General features: G+C 48.0%; 1 protein-coding gene across 1 annotated transcript; it reads right to left on the reverse strand.

The window, feature by feature from the left end:
• Positions 1-555: 555 nt before the first annotated feature.
• Positions 556-22829, reverse strand: TAS1R2 (taste 1 receptor member 2). The gene is made up of 6 exons (XM_049875885.1): positions 22648-22829; positions 19823-20123; positions 13924-14697; positions 10435-10644; positions 2655-2775; positions 556-1484 (listed from the first exon to the last, which is right to left on the reverse strand). Exons 1-6 carry the CDS (start codon positions 22827-22829, stop codon positions 556-558), a joined length of 2517 nt encoding a protein of 838 aa, XP_049731842.1.
• Positions 22830-23558: the final 729 nt, after the last annotated feature.

Below are 23558 nucleotides of genomic sequence, written 5' to 3' on the forward strand. Positions count from 1 at the left end.
TTTCACCCAAGGGAGGTTTATTCACAAGCATTTACCAAGTGCCACTGTGCCCAGCCATTACTTAGAGAGAACATAGAAGCTTGGGTCGGAGCTCTGTGGGAATCAGGGAAATGAGATGCAGACACATGAGACAGCTAGTGGATAAGGACAGGCAGTATACAAACTCACCGGTCCAGCCCAGCCCCAGCCCACACAACCAGTACAAATTCTCTTAAATGAGCTGGAACTCACAGATACCCACTGTGACCACCAGATGGCGGATGTAGGCTGCTAAATTGGACTTTGTCCTTGAAGACCAATAGGTCACCTTGGATGTTTCATGAAATGGGGTGGCAGTGCCTGGCAAGCGAAACAGCTCAACAGAGAGAAAAAAAAAGGTGTGAGTGTTTTTAGATATTCATCACTAAGCAGAAGAAAGCAGGATGCAAAAAATCTCCCAATTAGAGACCAGGGTGAGGTGATAATGGTCAGAGCTTCATTTGGGGTTGAACAAGCATGTCCCCGGCCTCCATCCCCCAAAACTGAGGCCCTTTGTCCCAGACGCAGTGGGCACCACTAGTCCTTCCTCATGGTGTAGCCCTGAATCATGCTGTTGAAGTAGGCTGGCGTGTTGCGCTCCGGGTAGAAGAGAATCATGTAGCACTTGGGGCCAAAGTAGCCCAAGCTGATGCCCAGGAGGTTGAACACAGTGACCAAGAGGTCCAGGATGGTGACCAGCACTCCCTGGTAGACAGACATGAAGGTGCAGAGGGAGATGGAGGAGATGAAGTAGAAGGTCATGCTCAGGGTGATGAACTTGGCCTCGTTGTAGTTGGTAGGCAGCTCCTTGCCCATGTAGGCGAAGCTGAAGCCTACCACTGAGAGGACCACGTCCAGGCTGGTAGTGAGCAGCAGCCCCTGGCGGTAATTGGGGTTGCAGGACAGAATCATGATCTTGGGGTTACCGGGGTCACTGAGGATGGTGGGGATGGTGGTCGTGGTCAGCACATTGCCCACCACAATGACCACCTTCAGTGCAGTGAAGAATGCCACAAAGACATAGGGCCCATGGTAGCGGACCCAGTAGCTGTAGGCCTGTGGGAGGCGGAGGGCCATCTTGAAGACACAGACAATCTGGAAAGAGCGCACGGTGATGCAGGAGATGCAGACGGTGAAGCAGAGAGTGAAGAGGGACTGGCGGCAGAGGCAGGTGAGGACCGTGGGTCGCCCCACATACACGGGCACCGCCAGGTACGCCACCAGCAGCGGTGTCAGCATCAGGAAGCACATAGGGCCCCCAGCCGAGCGGACCATGGGAGTCTGAAAGTATCTCCAGAAGATAACCAGGATGGCCAGGGTGCTGAGAAAGCCCAGGGCGGCCAGCACAGCCACAACGATGGTGGGTGCCTCATCCCATTCAAGGAAGACCGTCCGTCTCTTGTAGCAGAAGGTGCTACTCTTATGGGACCACTCGAAATTTGGGCAGGGCTGGCAGTCAAATTCATCTGCAAAAGCCCACAGCAACTCCCATTAGCCAAAGTCAACTTCCAAGCACCTACATTCTTCTTGCCCTGTACTGGGCCAGGTCCCAGGGGTGGAGCCAGGCCTAAGGGTAACTCTGCAGTCATCACCAACACTCTCTGAGTCCCCTTCATGGAATGGAATGGCTTCTCAAATCCCTAGAGCAACCCCTTTCACAGATGAGGAAACTGAGGTTCTGCCAGGTTAGGTAATTTGCCCAAAGTCACAAAGCCAGTAACTGATGGGGCAGGATTTAAACTGAAGTCTCTTTGGCTTAGAGCCTAACAACTACAATCCCTCTCTTCCAAGACATTACGCTCTGGTGGGAGAGACATTCAGCCATTTATTCAAAGAATCCATTCAACAAACTTTTTGACACCATCCACTGTGGTTGGCACTGGGGTGGGAGGCGACAGAGAGACAGATAAAACCCAGCCCCTGGTTTCAAGCCATTGGGAGAGGAAGGCCAGTAAAATCATTCAACACCCTTTGGTTGAGTACCTACTCTGTTCCCTGTACTCTGCCAGTAAGTGCTTTTACTGGTAGAGATATTCATGTACTTCATTTATGAATCAGTGAAGCCATGAAAAATAATAATAATAATTCTGGGCCATGATTCAGAATTATGCTAAACACTAATGTGGACAGAGAGCTGACATTGCTCCCACTTTCCTGGAGTTAATATTCTAAAGGGAGGGATGTTCATTCTTCTAACCAAGGAAGTCATTCAACAAACCTTCACTATGCAACTATTACATGCTCCGAACTACACTAGGTACTTGGGAGGCCAGAGAGATACATAGGGTACTATCCCTGCTTGCCTGAAACATTCCTCCTGTTGAGACAGCCACCCATTCATTCATCATCCAGTGGCCGTTTCCTGACCTGACATCCCCGGGCTATGTGTGTGTGGAGTGGGGCTCAGTTATAGTCCCTGCCTTTGCAGAGTGTTGTCCTCTCTCCCTCCCTTCCTCCCTGTAGTGACGAGTTTCCTCTACACCAGGTACTGGGGAGACATAAGAGGAAGCAGGCATGATCTCCAGCCCTTGGACACTTACATTCCCTGGGGGAGGCACCAGAGACCCTGCCAAAGGAGAGGGGCCCTGGAGACACCAAGGGTAGGGCTAGCATGGGGGCAGGTGCTGAAGTGGTACCTGATTGGTTGAGGAAGGTGCCAGGGAGGCAGTCGAGGCACTCGAAGCAGCAGGGGTGGAGGCCTATGGGCTTCTTCCTCTGCCCAGCCTGGCAGCTCCTGGAGCACATAGACAAAGGGATCTGCGGGCAGTAGGGCAAGGATCCCTGAGCTCTCTTCTCCTACACTCAGGTGACCCCCATCCCCCAGTCTCCCCATTTAGCAGGATGCTCACTTGAAGGAGTCACCAATAAAAGAAGACTTCTGTAGGACCCTTGTGGTTTTGCCTGCCAAGACCTAACCCACCTTCCCCTGGTAACCGCACCCAAATGTTGAGAAGGAGACGTTCTGAGGTTACTGAGCTCATAGGGGGCAACCCTGAGGCTGCTGGCAGACTGCTTGTCTCTAGACAGGAGAACATGCCCAAGGAAGGAGCAGAGAGATGGAGAGAGTGAGACCCTGGATCCATCGTTGCCTGAAGCTTCCTGGCCTACCCCTAGAGGTTTCCACGACATGAGGAAATAAGCTAACTCTTGCTTATATCACTTTCCGTCACTTGTACCCAAGAGTCCTAATGAATACAGCCTTTTGGCAGGGGGCAGGGTTTTCTGGGTGAACAAGAGTGGGTAGGCAGTGACCATATCTATCATCTTCATGTTCTATTTCCAGAGCTTGGAAAGTACTCAGCACAGAGGAGGCATTGATATCTGTTTGCTCAATGAATGAATGAATGACAGTAAAGGAAACAGTACAAGCAATGGGGTAGAAGTGTGGGGAGTATCTGAGCCTGACTTCAGTCAGGATGCCCAGGAAACAGGAGGCAGAGGGAGGCAACGGCCACATGCCAGAGGCTCGTCTAGGGCACCCTGAAAGCATGGAGGCAGTGGGAGGTAATCGTGGTTCTTCAGTGAGGGAGCAGCCTGATTAGATTTCTGTTGGAGAAAAATAATTCTGATGACCAATTAGGACAGTACTGCCAAGGAGCCCCCAGATACTCTACTAACTCAAAACTGAAACCACTCCCGAAGCCCATTTTTCAGCAAAGATTAGACAGGCCTATAAAAAAAAAAAATAACACATGTGAGTAACGTGCTTCTTAGTTCAATCAAGTATACAAGACCAAATGAGCAGTTCCTGTCCAAAAGCAAAATGAGAAGGCAGAAAGGGACAGAAACTGGATGAATGGATGCAGACAACCTGGGGTGGAAGGGAGGAGCATGCTGTCACATTGTAGGGATTGCAACCGATGTCACAAAACAATGTGTGTATAAATTTTTGAATGAGAAATTAACTTGAGCTGTAAACTTTCACCTAAAGCACAATGAAATTAAAAAAAAAAAGAAGAAGGGCCAAAGCCAGGACAAGGGTATCCACAGTAGGACCACTTGACCCCAGAACCCCACTCTTCTTATCTCTGGGAGGTCTGCCTTCATGTTCCACACCTCTAATCTCTCCTGTATATGGCCGTCAGATGGTGTTTCCAGAAGTCTTGCTCTCCTCCCTGAAACTTCTTCATGGAAGAAACTTAGTGACTCTCTGCCAGAAAAAAATAAAATTCTGATCCCCTGCCAGGCTTCGCAGACCCTCCGTGGTCTTCACTGCCTCCCATGTGCAGTGAATGTGCAGGCAATGTATACACCACACACACACACACACACACACACACATCCCTTATCCAGCCTTATATCCCACCCTCCCTTGCCATGTATTCTCCCCCCATCCAAATTCATCTCTTCACTGTCCCCTAAGTAACCAAGTTACGCCTACCTCTTACCCTTGGACTCTCATCCTGACATTCACTCATTCACTCAAAAAGTCATTGAGCACACTGATGTCAGGCCCAGGGACTATCACAGTGACCTAAATGAGGCAAAGTCCCTGCTCTCTTGGAGTTAATATTTTCATGGAGAGAGACAAAAAGCATGTTAACATGTAATATGACAGATGGTAATAAATGCCATTGAAGAAACATAGAGCAGTATAAGAGGCATGGAGAATAAAGGAGGAGTAGATTGCAATTCCAGATGGGGTGGGCTGGGAAGGCCGCACTGAGCAGGTAGCATTGGAGCAAAGACCTGAAGGATGTGAGGGAGCAAGCTGTGAAGCTATCTGTGCTAGGCAGAGGGAACAGCAAGTGCAAAGGCCTCAAGTGGGGGAGACTTGGTATAATTGAGCAAGAGCAAAGAGTCCATTGTGGCTCAACCAGAATGAGCAAGAGGAAGAGTGGGAGAGGAGTTCAAAGAGGTGGAGTCAAAATACTTGAGCGAAATGAGAAGGTACTGGAGGGTTCTGAGCAGAGAACTGACACGATCTGACTTTGTTTTAATGCAAGAAAACTTGCCCTGTTTTCTGTGTTGAGTACAGACTGTGAGGGTCAAGGACAGAAGCAGGATACCAAATGTTACTGCAATAGTCCAGGTGAGAAAAGAGGTGGCAGTGGAGGAGGTGAGAAGTAGTCAGATTCTGGATGTATTTTGGAGGTAGAATGGACAGGGTTTGCTGCTGGATTGGATGAGGGGTCTGAGAAAGAAAGGAGTCAAGGATAACACCAGTGTTTTTGGCTTGAGCAACTTGAAGGATGGCACTGCCTTTTACTGAGATGGGGGATACCTCCTCAGTGGAGCAGGTTTAAGTAGGCAGGTGGATATCTGAATTAAAGTTCAAAGGAGAAGTCCAGTCTGAAGAAACAAATGTGGAATTGTAAGCATACAGATGATATTTAAAGCCATACAGACAGAGAAGAGAAAGTTCAATGACTGAGCCTTAGCACCCTCCAGCGTTTAAAGGTCAGGGAGATGAGGAGGAACCAGGAAAGGAGACCCAGGAGTAGCCATGGTCCAAGAGAGGGAAGGGCCCAGAATCCAAGTAAAGATATTGTTTCTCAAAAGAGGAAGTGATCAGCTGTGTCAAATGCTGTTCGCAGGTTGACTATGATGAGGACCATTGGATTGGCAACACAGAGACCTTGGTGAACCTGACTAAATCAACTTCAGAAGAATGGTGTTGATGAAAACCAACACTGGAGTGGGTTCAAGAGAGATTGGGGACTTGCACCTTAAGGTGGCAGACTGAACACTCATCTTCTTTGCTTCCTTCTGAAATCCCACTAAAATTATAACAAAGGGGGATATTTTTAAAGATTGAATCCACAAAAACAGAGGCAACAAAAGATAAGTCAACAGCAACAAAATTTTGGAATTTTTCACTTGGCGTACCTGAGAAAGCCAAACCCTAAGCATTTAGTTGGAAAAGCCAAGAATCAACTCGACTGTTCTAGATACTTCTTATGTTTCACTTTACATCTTCATGGCCCATATTTTGCTCCACCCATTGCTATAGAAACAAACTTTTTAGCCTAATTGGTGGATACGCAGGTATTTGTTTTGTCATTGTCACTGTACATAGATGTTGTATACATCTAATCACTATTCCCTCACGTCTATCAGTTTGTCATACTGTGGGGGCTTCTGTGTTGCTGTGATGCTAGAGGCCATGCCACCAGTATTCAGATACAAACAGGGTCATCCATGGTGGACAGGTTTCAGCTGAGCTTCCAGACTAAGTCAGACTAGGAAAAAGGACCCGGCAGTCTACTTCTGAAAAGAATTAGCCAGTGAAAACCTTATGACAGCAGCAGAACTGTGTCTGATATAGTGCTGGAAAATGAGCCCCCCAGTTGGAAGGCACTCAAAAGACAACTGGGGAAGAGCTGCCTCCTCTAAGTGGAGTCCACCTTAAAGACGTGGGTAGAGTCAAGCTTTATGGAACTTCGTTTGCTGATGTGGCACAACTCAAAATGAGAAGAAACAGTTGCAAACTTCCATGAACAATCGGAACGTGGAACGTACGAAGTGTGAATCTAGGAAAATTAGAAATAAAAAATGAAATGGAACACATAAACATCGATATCCTAGGCATTAGTGAGCTGAAATGGACTGGTATTGGTCATTTTGAATCAGGCAATCATATGGTCTACTATTCTGGGAATGACAACCTGAAGAGGAATGGCATTGCTTTCATCGTCAAAAAGAACATTTCAAGATCTATCCTGAAGTACAACACTGTCAGTGATAGGTTAATATCCAGACACCTACAAGGAAGATCAGTTAATATGACTATTACTCAAATTTATGCACCAACCACTAAGGCCAAAGATGAAGAAACTGAAGATTTTTACCAGCTTCTGCAGTCTGAAATTAATCAAACATGCAATCAGGATGCATTGATAATTACTGGTGATTGGAATGTGAAAGTTGGAAACAAAGAAGAAGGATTGGTAGTTGAAAAATATGGCCTTGTGTTAGAAACGATGCCAGAGATTGAATGATTGAATTTTGCAAGACCAACAACTTCATTGCAGAAACCTTTTTTCACCAACATAAACGGCGGCTATACACATGGACCTTGTCAGATGGAATACACAGGAATCATGTAGACTACATCTGTGGAAAGAGATGATAGAAATGCTCAAAATCATTAGTCAGAACAAGGCCAGGAGCCGACCACCAAATAGACCATTGATTGCTCACATGCAAATTCAAGTTGAAACTGAAGAAAATTAGGACAAGTCCATGAGAGTCAAAGTACGACCTTGACTATACCCCACCTGAATTTAGAGACCATCTCAAGAATAGAATTGAGGCAATGAACACTGATGACAGAAGACCAGATGAGTTGTGGAATGACATCAAGGACATTATCCATGAAGAAAGTAAAAGGTCATTAAAAAGACAAGAAAGAAAGAAAAGAACAAAATGGATGTCAGAAGAGACTGTGAAACTTGCCCATGAACATCGAGCAGCTAAAGCAAAAGGAAGAAATGATGAAGTAAAAGAACTGAACAGAAGATTTCAAAGGGCAGCTTTAGCAAACAAAGTATTATAATGACATGTGCAAAGAGCTGGAAATAGAAAAGCAAAAGGGAAGAACACACTCAGCATTTCTCAAGCTGAAAGAACTGAAGAAAAAACTCAAGGCTCGAGTTGCAATACTGAAGGATTCCATGGGGAAAGCAGTAAATGACACAGGAAGCATCAAAAGAAGATGGAAGGAATACACAGAGTCATTATACCAAAAAGAATTGGTCAACATTCAGCCATTTCAAGAGGTAGCATATGGTCAGGAACCAATGGTACTGAAGGAGGAAGTCCAAGCTGCTCTGAAAAAAAGAAGGCATTGGCAAAAAACAAGGCTCCAGGAATTGACGGAATACCAATTAAGACATTTCAACACACAGATGCACCTCTGGAAGCACTCATTTGTCTATGTCAGGAGATTTGGAAGACAGCTTCCCAGCCAACTGACTGGAAGAGATCCGTATTTATGCCTGTTCTGAAGAAAGATGATCCAAAAGAATGCGGAAATTAATATCACACACAAGTAAAATTTTGCTGAAGATCATTCAAAAGTGACTGTAGCAGTATATCAACAGGAACTGGCAGAAATTTAGGCCAGATTCAGAAGAGGACGTGAAACCAGGGATATCATTGCTGACGTCAGATGGCTCCTGCCTGAAAGCAGAGAATACCAGAAAGATGTTTACCTGTGTTTTGTTGACTATACAAAGGCATTCCACTGTGTGGTTCATAAAAAATTATGGATAACATTGTGAAGAATGGGAATTCCGGAATGCTTAATTGTGCTCATGAGGAACCTGTACATAGATCAAGAGACAGTTGTTCGAACAGAACAAGGAAATACTTCATGGTTTAAGTCAGGAAAGGTGTGCATCAGGGTTGTATTCTTTCGCCCTGCCTGTTCAATCCGTATGCCAAGCAGATAATCCAAGAGGCTGGACTGTATTAAGAAGAACAGGGCATCAGGATTGGAGGAAGATTTATTGACAACCTGCTTTATGCAGATGACACAACAATTCTTGCTGAAAGTGAAGAGGACTTGAAGCGCTTACTGAGGAAGACCACAGGCTTCAGTACGGATTGCTGCTCAACATAAAGAGAACAAAAATTCTCACAACTGGCCCAATAAGCAACATCATGATAAATGGGGAAAAGATCGAAGTTGTCAAGGATTTCATTTTACTTGGATCCACAATCAACGCCCATGGAAGCAGCAGTCAAGAAATCAAAAGGCAACTTGCACTGGGCAAATCTGCTGCAAAGAACCTCTTTCAAGTGTTGAAAAGCAAAGCTGTCACCTTGAAGACTAAGGTGCGCCTGACCCAAGCCATGATATTTTCAATGGCATCTTACACATGCAAAAACTGGACAATGAATAAGGAAGACAGAAGGAGAATTGACACCTTTGAATTTGGTGTTGGTGAAGAATATACCATGGACTGCCAAAAGAACGAACAAACCTGTCTTGGAAGAAGTACAATCAGAATGCTCCTTAGAAGGGAGGATGGTGAGACTGTATCTTACAAACTTTGGACATGTTATCAGAAGGGATAAGTCCCTAGGGAAGGACACCATGCTTGGTAGAGTACAGGGCCAGTGAAAAAGAGGAGACCCTCAACGAGATGGATTGACACAGTGGCTGCAACAATGGGCTTAAGCATAACAATGATTGTTAGCATGGCGAAGGGCCAGGTAGTGTTCCGTTCTGTGGTACCTGGGGTCGCTATGAGTCAGAATTGACTCAATGGCACCTAACAACAACAATTAGCAACTTAAAAATTTTTTTTCTTGAAAGAGAAATCCTGGAAGGAGAAGAGGAGAGGAAAGTGAATACGGTTTTTGTGAGGTTTTGCTGTAAGGGCGCATTCTGCATCCCACACACACTTATTAAGCACCTGCAGTGTGCCTGTGGGGTACCCTGGGTCATCGTTCCATAAGAGCACAATCTTTTTTACTTAATTCAAGACAGGAGCATGCCCTTCTCACCTCACGCCTCTTGGCCTGAAGCAGTGAAGAAAAAAAAAGTGACGTGTGTCAGGGGGCGGGAAACCTGGTGGCATAGTGGTTAAGTACTACAGCTGCTAACCAAGAAGTTGGCAGTTAGAATCTGCCAGGCGCTCCTTGGAAACTCTATGGGGCAGTTCTACTCTGTCCTGTAGGGTTGCTATGAGTCAGAATCGACTCGACAGCAGTGGGTTTGGGTTTAGTCAGGGGGTGAGAAGCTAGGGGCTCATGCTCCTGCTCTGCCATGTCCTAGCTCCATGACCTTTGGGAGTAACGTCATCTCTGTGCCTTGGTGCCATTGTCTGCAAAATGAGTGTAATAATGGTCCCCAACTCACAGGGTTGCCATGAGGCTCAAATGAGAGAATATGCGTAAAGCACTGAGAACAGGACTTGGCACAGAGTAAGAGCACAGTACACATTAGCTCTTAGCTGTTCATTTTTCCCTGTAACCCCACAACAGACTCTCCATCCTGTGACAGTAGCTGAGACCCCAGGTGCTGGAGTCAGGCTGCCTGGGTTTGACTCCTAGATCCACCATGGTTAAGCTGTGTGACCTTAGGCAGGTTACACAACTTCTCTGTGCCATCGGTTTCCTAATCCATACAATGGGGAGAAAGGTTAAGCATCCATCCCAAAGGGTTGCTACGAGTATTGAGCTCCTAAGCAGGGAGCCGGACATGCATGTATTCAGTAAATTTACTTACCAGAGGCCCCCGAGCCTCTTTGTCCTGGGGGGCAAGAAAGTCTTGAACTTCCACAGTCTTCAATCAATGGAGGTAGGGCAAAACTCCAGGCTATACACCCGCACATAGAGACCCCACCAGCTATCAACAGTGAGCCTCGGGGTGCCCTTCTGGGTAAAAACTGTCCTTGCAACCTAGCATGGGCCCTGATGCCCAGCCCCAGCCCCACCCACCCACCAGTCCCTCTAAGGGCTGACCGTGTTGTTGGGGTTGTTCCAGGAGACGGGGGAGATGTTGGACAGTTGCCTCTGCGTGGGGTGGTAGAAGGCGATGCTCTGGAAAGGGCTCTGGCTCGTGTCCCATCGCCACTGGACGATCTCCAGGCCTATGGCCAGGTCTCCCTGCTTGTTGAAGAAGATTTGGCGGCCCAGGAGGGAAAAATTGACCTTCCACAACTCCTGAAGTAGCTGGAAGGGCCGAAGGGAAGGAAAATGGACTGGCATCACAGGCTGGTCAGACCTGAGAAAGATTCTACCATTCCATGAGCCTCAGTTTCCACATCTGTAAAATGGGGACAAGAAGTCTTAAAAAAAAAATGTTGGAGTTTGAGAGGCAGTGGCTGAGAGCTCTGGCTCTGGAATCAGACACATCTGGGTTTGGGCCCTGGTTTTGCCATTTCTTAGCTGTGAGGTCTTGGGCCTGTCACTTAACCTCTCTGAGCCCCAGTTTTCTCTCTGCAATGTGGGTGCAATAAAAATCTTCTGGGCTCTGGGAAATAAATGAGCTTATCTATGTCAGGGGCTTAGAACAGTAGCTGAAAATAATAAGTACTCAATCAGTAGAAGGTGTTGCTATAATTTATTTTCCCTGGAAGTTTCCCCAGCCATTTCTTTGGGACCCATTGCTTATAGTCCAGAGTCCACTGTCTGTCTTGTCTGTATCTTCTGGCCTGAATTCCAGCCCTAGTTCTGTCCTCAATTTGCTGTGTGACTTTGGACAAGCCACTGAACCTCCCTGGGCCAAGACTTCCCAGATGACCCCTACAGGGCTTCCAGCTCAGATATCCCATCAGGCTGCTCCAGATTTTTCCTCCATAAATGGGAGAATTTATTGGGATATATCTTAGGGGCACACCTTGGAGAATGACAGACAGCCAGACAGCCAAGGGAGCAGTGCTGGCTCTAGAAGTCTCTTTGGAATTTGCAGGTTGCTGGACCCCAGGGCAATGGTCCTAGGAGCTCAGCCTAAGGTGAGGGGGGCTCAACCAGGCAGTCGACCTGAGGGTGGGGTCAGGTTGGCAGAGAAGAGCTGGAAGCCCCTAGGGAGCCAGGTCCAGATTTCCATGTCACAACCCTGTGGTGACCTCGCCAAGCTGGGTTGAGCAACCTGAGATTCAAGGGTTCCAAGATATGGAGTCAGAGAGCATTGTTCCTGAAATTTCCCTAAGTAGGTGGGGACCTGGACTATTGGCAGCGGTTGGGCATCTTAGAGAGTCTCATCAGGTCTGAGCCCAACTTCCCCATCCTCACCTAGCCCTACCTTTACCCCAGCAGAGGATCTGCCTCCAAAGCAGACCTGAATCCACCTCTCCAGCCCCACGCTCTGCTGAGACCAGACACTGGTGTCAGAAATGAATGAGGAGGAAAAGGGGAAGGGCAGAAGAGGGAGGAGAAAGGGGGAGGGGAGAGGAGGAGGGGAGGGGAAGGAGGAGGGGGGAGCAGGAGAGCCAAGGGGGAGAGGGCGGGGGAGGGGGGAGAGGAAGCAGGAGAGGGGAGGGGGAAATGTAGGAAGAGGGGGAGGAGAAGGGGAGGAGGAGCCCACTGGGCCTCTCTTCTGCACCACGTAATCTGCATACACTGTTGTTAATCCTCTCAATGACTGCAGCATGGATATCATTTCTTCTGCTTAACAGATGAGAAAACAGGCTCAGAGATAGTAAATCACATGCCCGAGGTCACACAGCTAGTGGTGGCAGAAACAGGATTTGGACCCAAGTCTGTCTCATTCCAAAGCTCCGCTCAGTTCGGTATCACCTGCCTCCCAACATATGGACCAATGGGTCGTGCCTGAGATGCCCAAGGAGTGGACAGAGGTGGAGAGAAAGGCGCGGTGAAAAGTACATGAGAATGGGGAACCAAAAAACCTCGAGGTCCTCTCCGCCTCCCCCTCAGCGGTACCCTCCTCTCTGCCCCCACTGCCCCTGCCCTATTTCATCACTACCCCCTCCCCTACCCCAGGATGATTGTAACAGCTCCAGGGAGGACTCAGATGGTGCAGGGTTGAGTCTCAGCCTGGCTGCTCTATAGCTGGGTGACATCACCTCTTTGAACCGCAGTTTCATCTGTGTGTGGAAAGCAACAGTGTCTACTCACAGGGTGTTTGGGGATGAATGATAATTCATGGAGAGGGTTTAGCAGCTGGCACCAGAATTCCCTTTAAAAAACAATTGCTTTTTTTTTCTTTTTTTTTTTAAGATAAGTGCTTAAGGTTGCAAGGTTAGGCCCCAAGATTATGGGAAAAACCAAAACCGCTGCTGTTGAGTCGATTCCAACTAATAACAACCCTATAGGGCAGAGTAGAACTGCCCCATAGGGTTTCCAAGGAGTGGCTGGTGGATTCAAACTGCTGACTTTTTAATTAGTAGCCAAGCTCTTAACCACTGTGCTACCAGGGTTACAAGATTTATGGGATGGTGAGGTATACATAAATTGAATTTTTTAAAGAGCTAACGAAATTGCTCTATGAAAGAAGTGGCCCAGTATATGGGGATGGGGGATCTAGAAAAAGGGAGGAAGGGGAGACTAAAGAGCTGGCATGGGCAGGGGTTGGGGTATGGCTGAGGAATAGAATGGGAGGCTGGCCTCAAACTAAAAAAGGCAAGGAACTGTTTGAGAACAGACATGTCTAAATATCAAAGTGTAAACTGTATGTCTCTGACGTAAATCCCCTCCACTTCTACAGTGGGCTGTAAACTCTTCTACACCGCTGAAGTCTTCATGTGAGTAGGGTGTGTGTGTGGGTGTGGGTGTGTGTGTGTGTGAATCAGAAAAACACAAACTAAATTCCAACTCTGAATCAAAAGCAGCCAGATGCCTTTGAGTCAAGTCTGACTCCTGGCGATCCCACGTGTGTCAGAGTAGAACTGTGCTCCATAGGGTTTTCAATGGCTGCTTTTTCAGAAGTAGATCACCAGGCCTTTCTGCAAGGTGCCTCTGAGTGGACTCAAACCTCCAACCTTTCAGTTAGCTGTAGAGCGCTAGTCATTTGCACCATCCAAGAACTCAGGTCTGAATCAAGGTGGTGTAGAGTCTCAGGTCTGAATCAAGGTGGTGTAGAATTAGGCTAGTGCGCATGGGGCAATGAGAAGACCCATAAAGCCTGAAGCAGGACCCCAAAGAGATGGGTGGGAAACCACGAGTCCATTCCTAGACCCTAAACCCTGGAGAGACTGGGGCTTCCAATGCCTGCCTGGTATCCTTTAAGCCAATTTCACCTGAGTCTCTAAGGATAGACTATTTTGGACTGTGAGGATTAAGTTAATAAAAGTAATTTTGCTTTGACACCAAGAAGGGCTTCTGGTTCTAAAGGCAAGGAATAGAGGCAGGGGGATGGTCTCCTGGCTTCTCACATAATTTACCCAGAAACCACGGGGGGGAGGGGCAGGGGCTCTCTGCGGTCTCCATAGCAACACAGAGTTTGCATCTGAGCATGGGGCCTGGCTTACTGGAGGTCCGTCCGACCCTCACCTTCCAAGGGTACACGACCTCCTTGGAGCAGCTGGTCTCGTTGCATCCCAGGAGGCTGTGCAAGGCGTGCGCCACGGCGTAAACTGCGGAATACACGTTGTAGACCACGCGCTCGCCGGACAGCGTGAGGATGGTGCTGAAGGACTTGGTGGTGTCCAGGCAGGTGTCGCACTCCTGGTTGCAGGTGGCTGGCGGGCTGGTCTTGTTGGGTGTGGGCGGCCCGGCCTGGGCACGGCGCACGCGGAACTTGCTGAAGTGTGGGATGGGAACGTTCTCAGTGGTGATGCCCAGGAAGGTGCCCGTGTGGCGCAGCTCAGTGAGGTTGTGCAGGACTGGGTCGATGGACCAGGACTCAGAAGCGATCCACACGATGCCGGTGAGGTTCTGGCGCAGCACCTCGCGGAAGAAGTTGTGCAGGGCCAGGTCGGGCGACAACAGGACCACGATGCGAGCTGAGCTCTGCTGCAGTTTGTCCACAATGGCCACCAGGCGCTCATGCTCGAACTCCGTCAAGGCCAGGTTGGGCTGCGGCATGGGGAGAGTCTCCTGGAAGGCGACACAGATGCCCTCGCCTGCCAGCTGCTCGCTGAGCAGGTAGCCGTTCTCGCGGCCGTACTCGTCACCGCTCACCAGCACGATGACCCAGTTCCAGCCATACTGCAGCATCAGCAATACCATGGCCTTGATGTGGTGCTCGGCGCCTAGCACCGTGCGCAGCAACGAGGGGAACCGCTGCTTGTCGCGCAGCTCGTCGCTGATGGCACTGTAGGTGATCTGCCGGAGGAGAGGGGCCAGGTGCATTAGAGAGGGCCCCACCAAGTGCCCCGCCTGGGGGACCCCATCCACCCTTGCCATCCTGGTGATACTTAGGGAACACATACTGAGGGCCCCTAGAGCTAGGTGGTTTACTCCACTGTCATCATGGTCCTCCCTATAGCAACATTTAGTGAGAACCTACTATGTGCTGAACCCTGAGTTAGATGATTTACACCATTATCATCCTGGTCATCACTCTAGTAACATTTAATAAGAAGCTACTGTGTGCCAGGCCCTAGGTTAGGTGCTTCACACAAGCATCAACATGGTTACCTTTGTAATAACACTTAGCGAGCACCTACTGTGTGCCACACCCTGGGCTAGGTTATGTTCACCCTCATCGTCATGGTCACCATCATAACAGCATTTACTGAGAACCCACTGTGTCAGAGCCTGGGCTGGGGATATTCATCCTCATTGTCATCGTCACCATCATAACAGCATTTAGTGAGAACTCACTATGTGCCACACTTTGGGCTAGGTGATGTTCACCCTCATCGTCATGGTCACCATCATAACAGGGTTTAGTGAGAACCTACTGTGTGCTACACCCTCGGCTAAGTGCTTTGCATCTTCACAATCACCTAGAAGTATTTATCGAACAGCTGCTATGTGCCAGGCCGTGAACCAGGTAGTTTACACCACTATCATCATGGCCATCATTATAGTGACATTTAGTGAGAACCTACTGTGTGCTAGGCCATAGGCTAAGTGCTTTTGCATCAGCATCATCTTGATTATGGTTGTAATAACACAGCACACCTACTGCGTGCCATGCCCTGGGCTAGGTGTTTTATACCATTATCATTACCACCATCTAGTAACATTTGTTGGGCACCTACTTGTGTGCCAGGCCCTGAACTAAGTATTTACACCACTGTCATCATGGTTGTCCTTATAGTAACATTTAGTGGGAATCTAGTGTGTGCCAGGCCCTGAGCTAGGTGCTTTGCGTCAACATCAGTCTCATACTCATCACCCAGCAATACTTACTGAGCACCTATTGTGTGCCATGCCCTGGGCTGGTGATTTAAAGAATAACAACAACTGAACTGTACATTTGAAGACTGTAGAAATGGCAAATGTTTTGTTGTCTATATATTTACCACACACACAGAAAGAATAGCAATAAAATAGCAAGACTACTAACATGTGGTGAGTACCCTCTTTGTGCCAAGCCCTGGCTTAGCAGCTTTTACAACAAGAGCACCATCTAGCAACGCTTATTGAGCACCTGTGTGGCAGACCCTTGGCTAGAGCTCTATAAATGATAATGATAATAATGATAACCACGATGATAATAATGATATTTATTGAGCACCATTATGTGCTAGGAAACCCTGGTGGCATAGTGGTTAAGTGCTACAGCTGCTAACCAAAGGGTCAGCAGTTTGAATCCATCAGCTGCTCCTTGGAAACTCTATGGGGCACTTCTACCTTGTCCTCTAGGGTCGCTATGAGTCGGAATCAACTTGATGGCAACGGGTTTGGTTTTTTCAAATTATGTGCTAGACCTAGGTGATTTACACCACCGTCATAAAGAAAAAAAAATTTTTTTTTTTCATCAAGATCATCATTGCAGTAACATTTATTGAGCACCTACTGGGTGCAAGGCCCTGCGCTAGGTACTTCACATGATAATGTAGTGATGATAATGACCTACTGTGTGCCAGGCCTCAGACTAAGTGCTTTGCATCGTGATGGTGTTGCTATTTATTAAGCACCTACTGTGTGTCTCTGAGCATAGAACTTTCATCCTCACGATCCTCTTTATCAGGCTCATCATCTAGTCGTATTTCCTCCATGGGCGTCAGGATTCCATGCTCTTTTTGTTTTCTCCCAAACTCACTAGGTGCTCCACCTCCTTTGTTGGTTCCTTCTCTTCTCTGTGACCTGTTAAGCTTGGAGGATCCCAGGGCTTGGGCTTTGCTTTGGCCCTGTCTCTTCCCCATCTACCCTCCTTCCCTTGGTGGTCTCATCCAGTCTCCTGGCTTCAAATACCATTCCTGTGCTGACAACACCCAACGTATAGGTCTGACCTGAACCTTTCTCCTAAACTTCAGACTCGTATTTTCAGCTGCCTACCTGACATCTCAAATCTGACACATTCAAAACTGAACTCTTAGTCTCTGCTGAACCTGTTTCAGTACAACCTTCCCATCTCAGTTGATGGAAAATGCTGTTACTCAAGACAAAATTTTGGAGTCATTCTTGACTCGTCTCTCTCACACATGCCACATTCAATCCATCAGCAGGTCCCATTGGCTCTGCCTTTGAAATGTGTCCACCCAGTGCCCACCCTCCTTTCTCTATACTAGTCCAAGTCACCAGCATCCCTGGCCCAGGTTACGGCATCATCCTCCCTTCGCTTATGCTCTACAGACTACTCTTAACATGGCAGTCATGGTGACTCTGTTAACACACACATCAAGTCACGTTACTCCTCTTCTCAAAGCTCTCCAACAGCTCCTAATGTCACATAGGAGAAGCCAACGTCCTTTCAATGGTCCCTGAGGGGCTCCGTATTTGCTCTAACCCTCACCTTTTTAACTTCATCTCTTCCTACTATCCCCCTGGTCCTAGTTCTGCTTACCTAGGTCTGTGAACACACCAGGCACACTCCAATCTTTGCACTAGCTGACCTCTCCTCCTGGAGTGCTCTTCTAGATACCCACATAGCTCCCTCACTCCTCCACCTCCTCAAGTCTTTCCCCAATTCTCAATGATATCCACCTGAACCACCTGTTTAAAACTCCAAACTCCCTCTACCCACTCTGCCCCATCCACCAACACTCCCAGTCCATGTTACCTGCTCTAATTTTTCTTTTTTCCATTGCACGTCTCACCTTCTAACATCCTAGATCACTTCTTCAGCTATGTTTATTGTCTGGCTCCCCCCACCAGAAGATAAGTGATTTTCACTTGTTTTCTTCCCTGCTGTATCCCCAGTTTCTACAACAGTACCTGTTGCCCCAAAGCCAGTTGCCATCAAGTCAACCCTGACTCATAGTGACCCCATGTGTGTCAGAGTAGAACCATGCTCCATTGGGTTTTCAATGGCTGATTGTTTGGAAGCAGATTGCTAGGCCTTTCTTCAGAAGTGCCTCAGGGTGGACTTGAACCTTCAAACCTTTCAGTTAGTAGCCAAGTGTGCTAACCATCTGCACCACCCAGGGGCTCCAGTAGGAACTCCATAAATATTTGTTACATAAAGGAAGGCATGAATTCAGTCCTGGACTAGATCCCTCATTTGAAAACATTATCATGTATTGAACACCTACTATGTGTCAGGCCCTGTGCTACGCAATTAGCATAATAAAAACTATGCAACTACTGCAGTATTTGTAATTGCTTACTGTGTGCCAAAGGAGCCCTGGTGGGACAATGGCTAAGGACTCAGCTGCTAACCAATAGGTTGGTGGTTCAAACCCACCAGCAGGTCTGCTGGAGAAAAGACTTCGTGATCTGTTCCCATAAAGATTAGAGCCTAGACCAAGGCAAAGTCACAGAAGCTTCCTAGACACATCCAAACATCTTGAGGGACTGAGTTACTGGGGCTGAGGGCTGAGGACTATGGTCTCAGGAAACATCTAGGTCAATTGGTATAACATATTTCATAAAGAAAATGCTCTACATCCTACTTGGTGAGTAGCATCTGGGATCTTAAAAGCGTGCAAGTAGCCATCTAAGATACATCTATTGGTCCATCACATTTGGAGCAAAGGAGAATGAAGAAAACAAAAAAAAAAAAACAAGGAAAATATTAGTCCAAAGGACTAATGGAGCACATGAACCACAGCCTCCATCAGCCTGAGCCCAGAAGAACTAGATGGTGCCCAGTCACCACCACTGACCACTCTGAAAGGGATCACAGTAGAGGGTCCTGGACAGAGTGGGAGAAAAATGTAGAAAGAAATACAAATTCACACAAAAATAAAGACCAGACTTACTGGTCTGACAGAAACTAGACGAATCCCCCAAACTATGGCCCCTCGACATTCTGCTAACTCAGAACTAAAGCCACCCCGGAAGTCTACCTTCCAGCCAAAGACTAGACAGGACTATAAAACAAACAATAACACACATCAGGAACATGCTTCTTAGTTCAAACAAGTATATGAGACCAAATGGACAACACCTGCCTAAAAGCTAAGACTCGAGGGCAGGAAGGGACAGAAAAACTGGAATATGAGCACTGGGAACCCAGCGTGGGAAGGGAAAGGGGAAGGTTCTGACATATTGTGGAGGTTACAAACAATATCACCAAACTATTTGCATATAAATTTTTGAATGAAAAACTAATTTGCATTGTAAACTTTCACCTGAAACACAATTAAAAAAAAAAAGATTACAGCCCAGGAAACCTTATGGGACAGTTCTACTCTGTTCTATAGGGTTGCTATGAGTCGGAATCGACTCGATGGCACACAGCAACAACAACTGTGTATCAAGCCTTGTGCTAACTGCTCTTTATTAAAAATATACTCTGCTAATTCTGGCCTAGACACTTTTAATCATAATGATGATAATAGCTGTAATAATAACAGTAATACTAACAGAAATTTTGCGGATCTATTCTGCGGACCCCTGTGCTAGACAACTTCACATGGTAATACTGAGCACATGCTGAATTTTCAAACCTGTGCAAGATGCTTTACATAGTAACAACAATAGCATTGTTAATCACCTACTGTGTGCTAGGAACTCTTATGCAGTTGGAACACTTTCATCTTCAGACAGTCCTGGGGTGGCACTCTTATCTTACTCTACTGGGGGCAGTGTGGAGAGGGGGATGACTGAGGCTCAAAGGTGAGAGGCTTGGCCAAGGCCTCTCGGTGGCCAAGACTCAGAGCCAAGATACACACCCAGGTCTGCCTGCCTCCAAAGCCTTAGCTCTTAACCAGTAGGCCCAGCTGCCTTCCCAGGGTAGGGGAAGGAGACCAGGGGTTGGGGTTGATGTCCTGACCTTGTCTCTGTTTCTACTATCACCACCTCTCACGATTGGTGGAAGGAAATGAGCCCTCCAGACAACTACCCCTCTTCCCTCTCCCCCCGGCCCCTTTCCCAGGGCTCAGGACCTCACCTGTGGAAGGAGAAGAAGGGAGAGGAGGTGGGCTGCCATGCCAGTGGACTCGGTGTTGTCAGGGCCAATGACAGCCACCACACGGGGCACATAGTTGCTGTAGTCATCCTGTATAGGAAGGAAGGAGTCCTCTCTCGCCAGGAAGTACAGCACAGGCTGGATGCTGTTGGAGATGTAGCAGATGTCCACCATCTCATAGCCCAGCAGCACACCTGGCAGCAGGCTGCTGTGGTTGTTGATCTCCTCCACCGCAAAGCGCATGGCCTGCATGAGGTTGTAGCCCAGCACCTTCATCTCATACCTGGAGGGGCCACAACAGGGTCGGGTAGGAAGCAGATGCAGAATGAGGAGGGGAAGAGGTGGGATAGACAACTTATTCCTCCTGCCTGCCATGGAAAAACCAAGGCATTGCTGAAGAAGAAGCTGCTCCAGAACGTATGGCATTTTTACCAGATCATTGGTACAGCATCCCATCCCTAGGATCACCATCGTCACTACGGCCACCATTGACACCTATGGCCACCATCACTACTATGACTGTTACCATCACCACCACCCCTGTGACCTCCATCACCACTCTACCAATGTCACCATATCTCTGTGACCACCATTGCCCACTATAACCATTACCATTACCTCCATCATCACCATCTCCACCATCATCCACTATTCCTATTACCAATAATACTACCACTGTCATCACTGACACCATATCCCTGTGACTATCTGTTAAATCCATTCCGATCGAGTTGATTCCAACTCACAGCGACCCTATAGGACAGAGTAGAACTGCCTCATAGGGTTTCCAAGGAACACCTGGTGAATTTGAATTGCTGACCTTTTGGTTAGCAGCTGAACTCTTAACCACTGTGCCACCAGGTTTTTCTGTGACTACAAGTACACACAATTACCACTAACACTATCACCACCTTTACCACCATCACCAACACCATCACCATCACCACCACCACCACCACCACCATCATCACCACCACCATCACTACCACCACCACCATCACCATCACCACCACCACTACCACCATCATCACCACCACCATCATCACCACCACCATCACCATCATTATCACCACCACTACCACCATCATCACCACCACCATCATTACAATCACCACCACCACCACCACCACCATCACCACCACCACCACCATCACCATCACCACCACCACTACCACCATCATCACCACCACCATCATCACCACCATCACCATCATTATCACCACCACCACCACCATCATCACCACCACCATCACCACCACCATCACCATCACCACCACCACTACCACCATCATCACCACCACCATCATCACCACCACCATCACCATCATCACCACCACCACCATCACCATCACCACCACCATCACCATCATTATCACCACCACTACCACCATCATCACCACCACCATCATTACAATCACCACCACGACCACCATCAAACCACCATTAGTATTACTACTATTAATACCTCACCATCACCACCACCATCACCTCCACCACTATCTTCACCACTACCATCAGCATCCCCATCACACTCTTCACCCTTTACATTATCACCAGTACTACTGTTATCAACAGTACCAACATCACCATCATCCCTTTCATCACCACTATCACCTTCATTAGACTCCTCACTCCAACATCATGTTTCATGCCATCACCAGCGCCACCACCATCCTCACCATTCTCAGGCAGCAGCAGTCTTCCACCAACATCATGTAAATGATGCACTCCTCTAGTCAACCCTTAATCACCTCTTGTGCCCCCTTCTTTTCTTCCAGGAGCTTTGGTGGTACAAAGGTTAAGCACTTGGCCGCTAGCCAAAAGGTCGGCAGTTTGAACCCACCAGCCACTCCACAGGAGAAAGATATGCCAATCTGCTTCTGTAAAGATTTGCAGCCTTGGAAACCCTATGGGACAGTTCTATTCTGCCCTATAGGGTCACTGTGAGTCAGAATCAACTCAACAGCAGTGGGTAATAAGTTCTTTTCTCCCTGTCCCCCAGAATGCCTTTATCCCTTCTATAGAAGGTCACTATTTTATAATCCCAGGCCTGATCTTCATGCTTGCATGAAGATGGCCCCACCTAGCCTTCAGATGTCTGCCGTCCTAAAAATCTCACGGGGTGTGGGAGGGGAGCGGAGAAGATCCTCTCTGATCCTGGAAGCACCCCTACCCACCTACCACAGTCCTCAAAAAATGAAAACCTTCCTCTTCAGTCTGAAACCAAGCAGAATGGAGGAAGGAAATCTGTGACAAAAAAAAAAAAAAAAAACTACATTCTGCCTCCTCGTGGAGCAGTAGTTAAGAGTTCAGCTGCTAACCAAAAGGTCAGCAGTTTGCATCCACCAGCCGCTCCTTGGAAATCCTATGGGGCAGTTCTACTCTGCCCTATAGGGTCACTGTGAGTTGGAATCAACTTGATGGCAAAGAGTTTTAAAGGTCTAAGACCTGATTTCTCTACTGGATCTTGACAAGGACTCACTGGGGTACCTAGTTGCCAAAGGAGGTGAGAGTAGTTTTGATGGTCTCTAAGACCCTCTAGACTCTAGACTCAAACATTCTGTGACTCTTTAAAAAGAAGCATGACATCAGGATGACCCAGGTCTCACTGTTTTAGAACATGATTACCAAAGATTTCGGTAACTCTGTCAAGCCTCCCTGGGGACCACTGGGCTAGATCCCAGGATGGGGGGTTTGGTAATGAGTAGGAGGAGTGTTCTAAGCCCTTGGCCCTGGCCTGGGCTTCTGACGACCACTGGGCCAGCCCCCACCCAGCCACCCTGTCCAGCATCACACTAGAGACTCACTCCTTGCACTTGGGCACCTGCAGGTAGTTGAGGTGGACGATGCCCTTCACGTTGGCATGGAGGGTGAAGAGGCCACCCAGGAGGTAGTCCCCAGCCAGGTGGAAGTCAGAGTTCTTAGTGGGCTTAGTCAGGGCCAGCAGCAGGAGAAACAGGGAACAGACTGCTCTGTCCTGGGGCCTCATGGCTGCAAAGTGGGGGTCTGAGGAGGTGGCCCTGCCTCACTGGAGAGCTGGTGGCTCCGACACCAGGAATTTGCACAGACATTTACATAGAGATGGTCCTGTCACTGACTGAGGGGCGGGGGAAGCACCTGGGGCAGGTGGGAGAGTTTGAGGGCTCTTGTAGTGAGGGCGGCTGGGATGAGACTGATCCTTTCTCAGGGCACGGTGGAGCTCGGGTGGTCCAGGAGAACCTCATTGAAAGGGAAAGAGTGTGTCTAGCTAACTGAGCCAGGCTCTAGCTTTCTGCCCTTGGTTGAGGGCAGGTCTTAGCTCCCTGATGTTTTGAACATTTGGGAGGAGGGACATCAGAAAGTGTCACATCAGGAGACAGCACAGTGTAGCAAATAGAACCCACGCTTTAGAGCTTGACCAAGCTGGACTTGGTATGTGGTAGCGTACTTATGGGACCTAACCCATAGCTGTTGGTGTTGGCTGCCTTTGAGTTGTTCTACAACCCATGGAGTCCCAGTGCACAACAGAACAAAATGCTGCCTGGTCCGGCGCCATCCACATGCTCAGCTGAGGATCAGGCTGTGTGATCCACAGGGTTTTCATCATCTGATTTCCAGACTAGATCACCAGGCCTTTCTTCCTACTCTTTCTTTGTCTGGAAGCTCCACTGAAACCAGTTTGGCGTCAACCCTCCACTGGCAGATGGTCAGGTCAGGGACTGTGTATGAAGTGCATCGG

This window comes from Elephas maximus, chromosome 3 (genome assembly GCF_024166365.1).
Source record: "Elephas maximus indicus isolate mEleMax1 chromosome 3, mEleMax1 primary haplotype, whole genome shotgun sequence".
Classification (NCBI taxonomy): Eukaryota; Metazoa; Chordata; class Mammalia; order Proboscidea; family Elephantidae; genus Elephas; species Elephas maximus.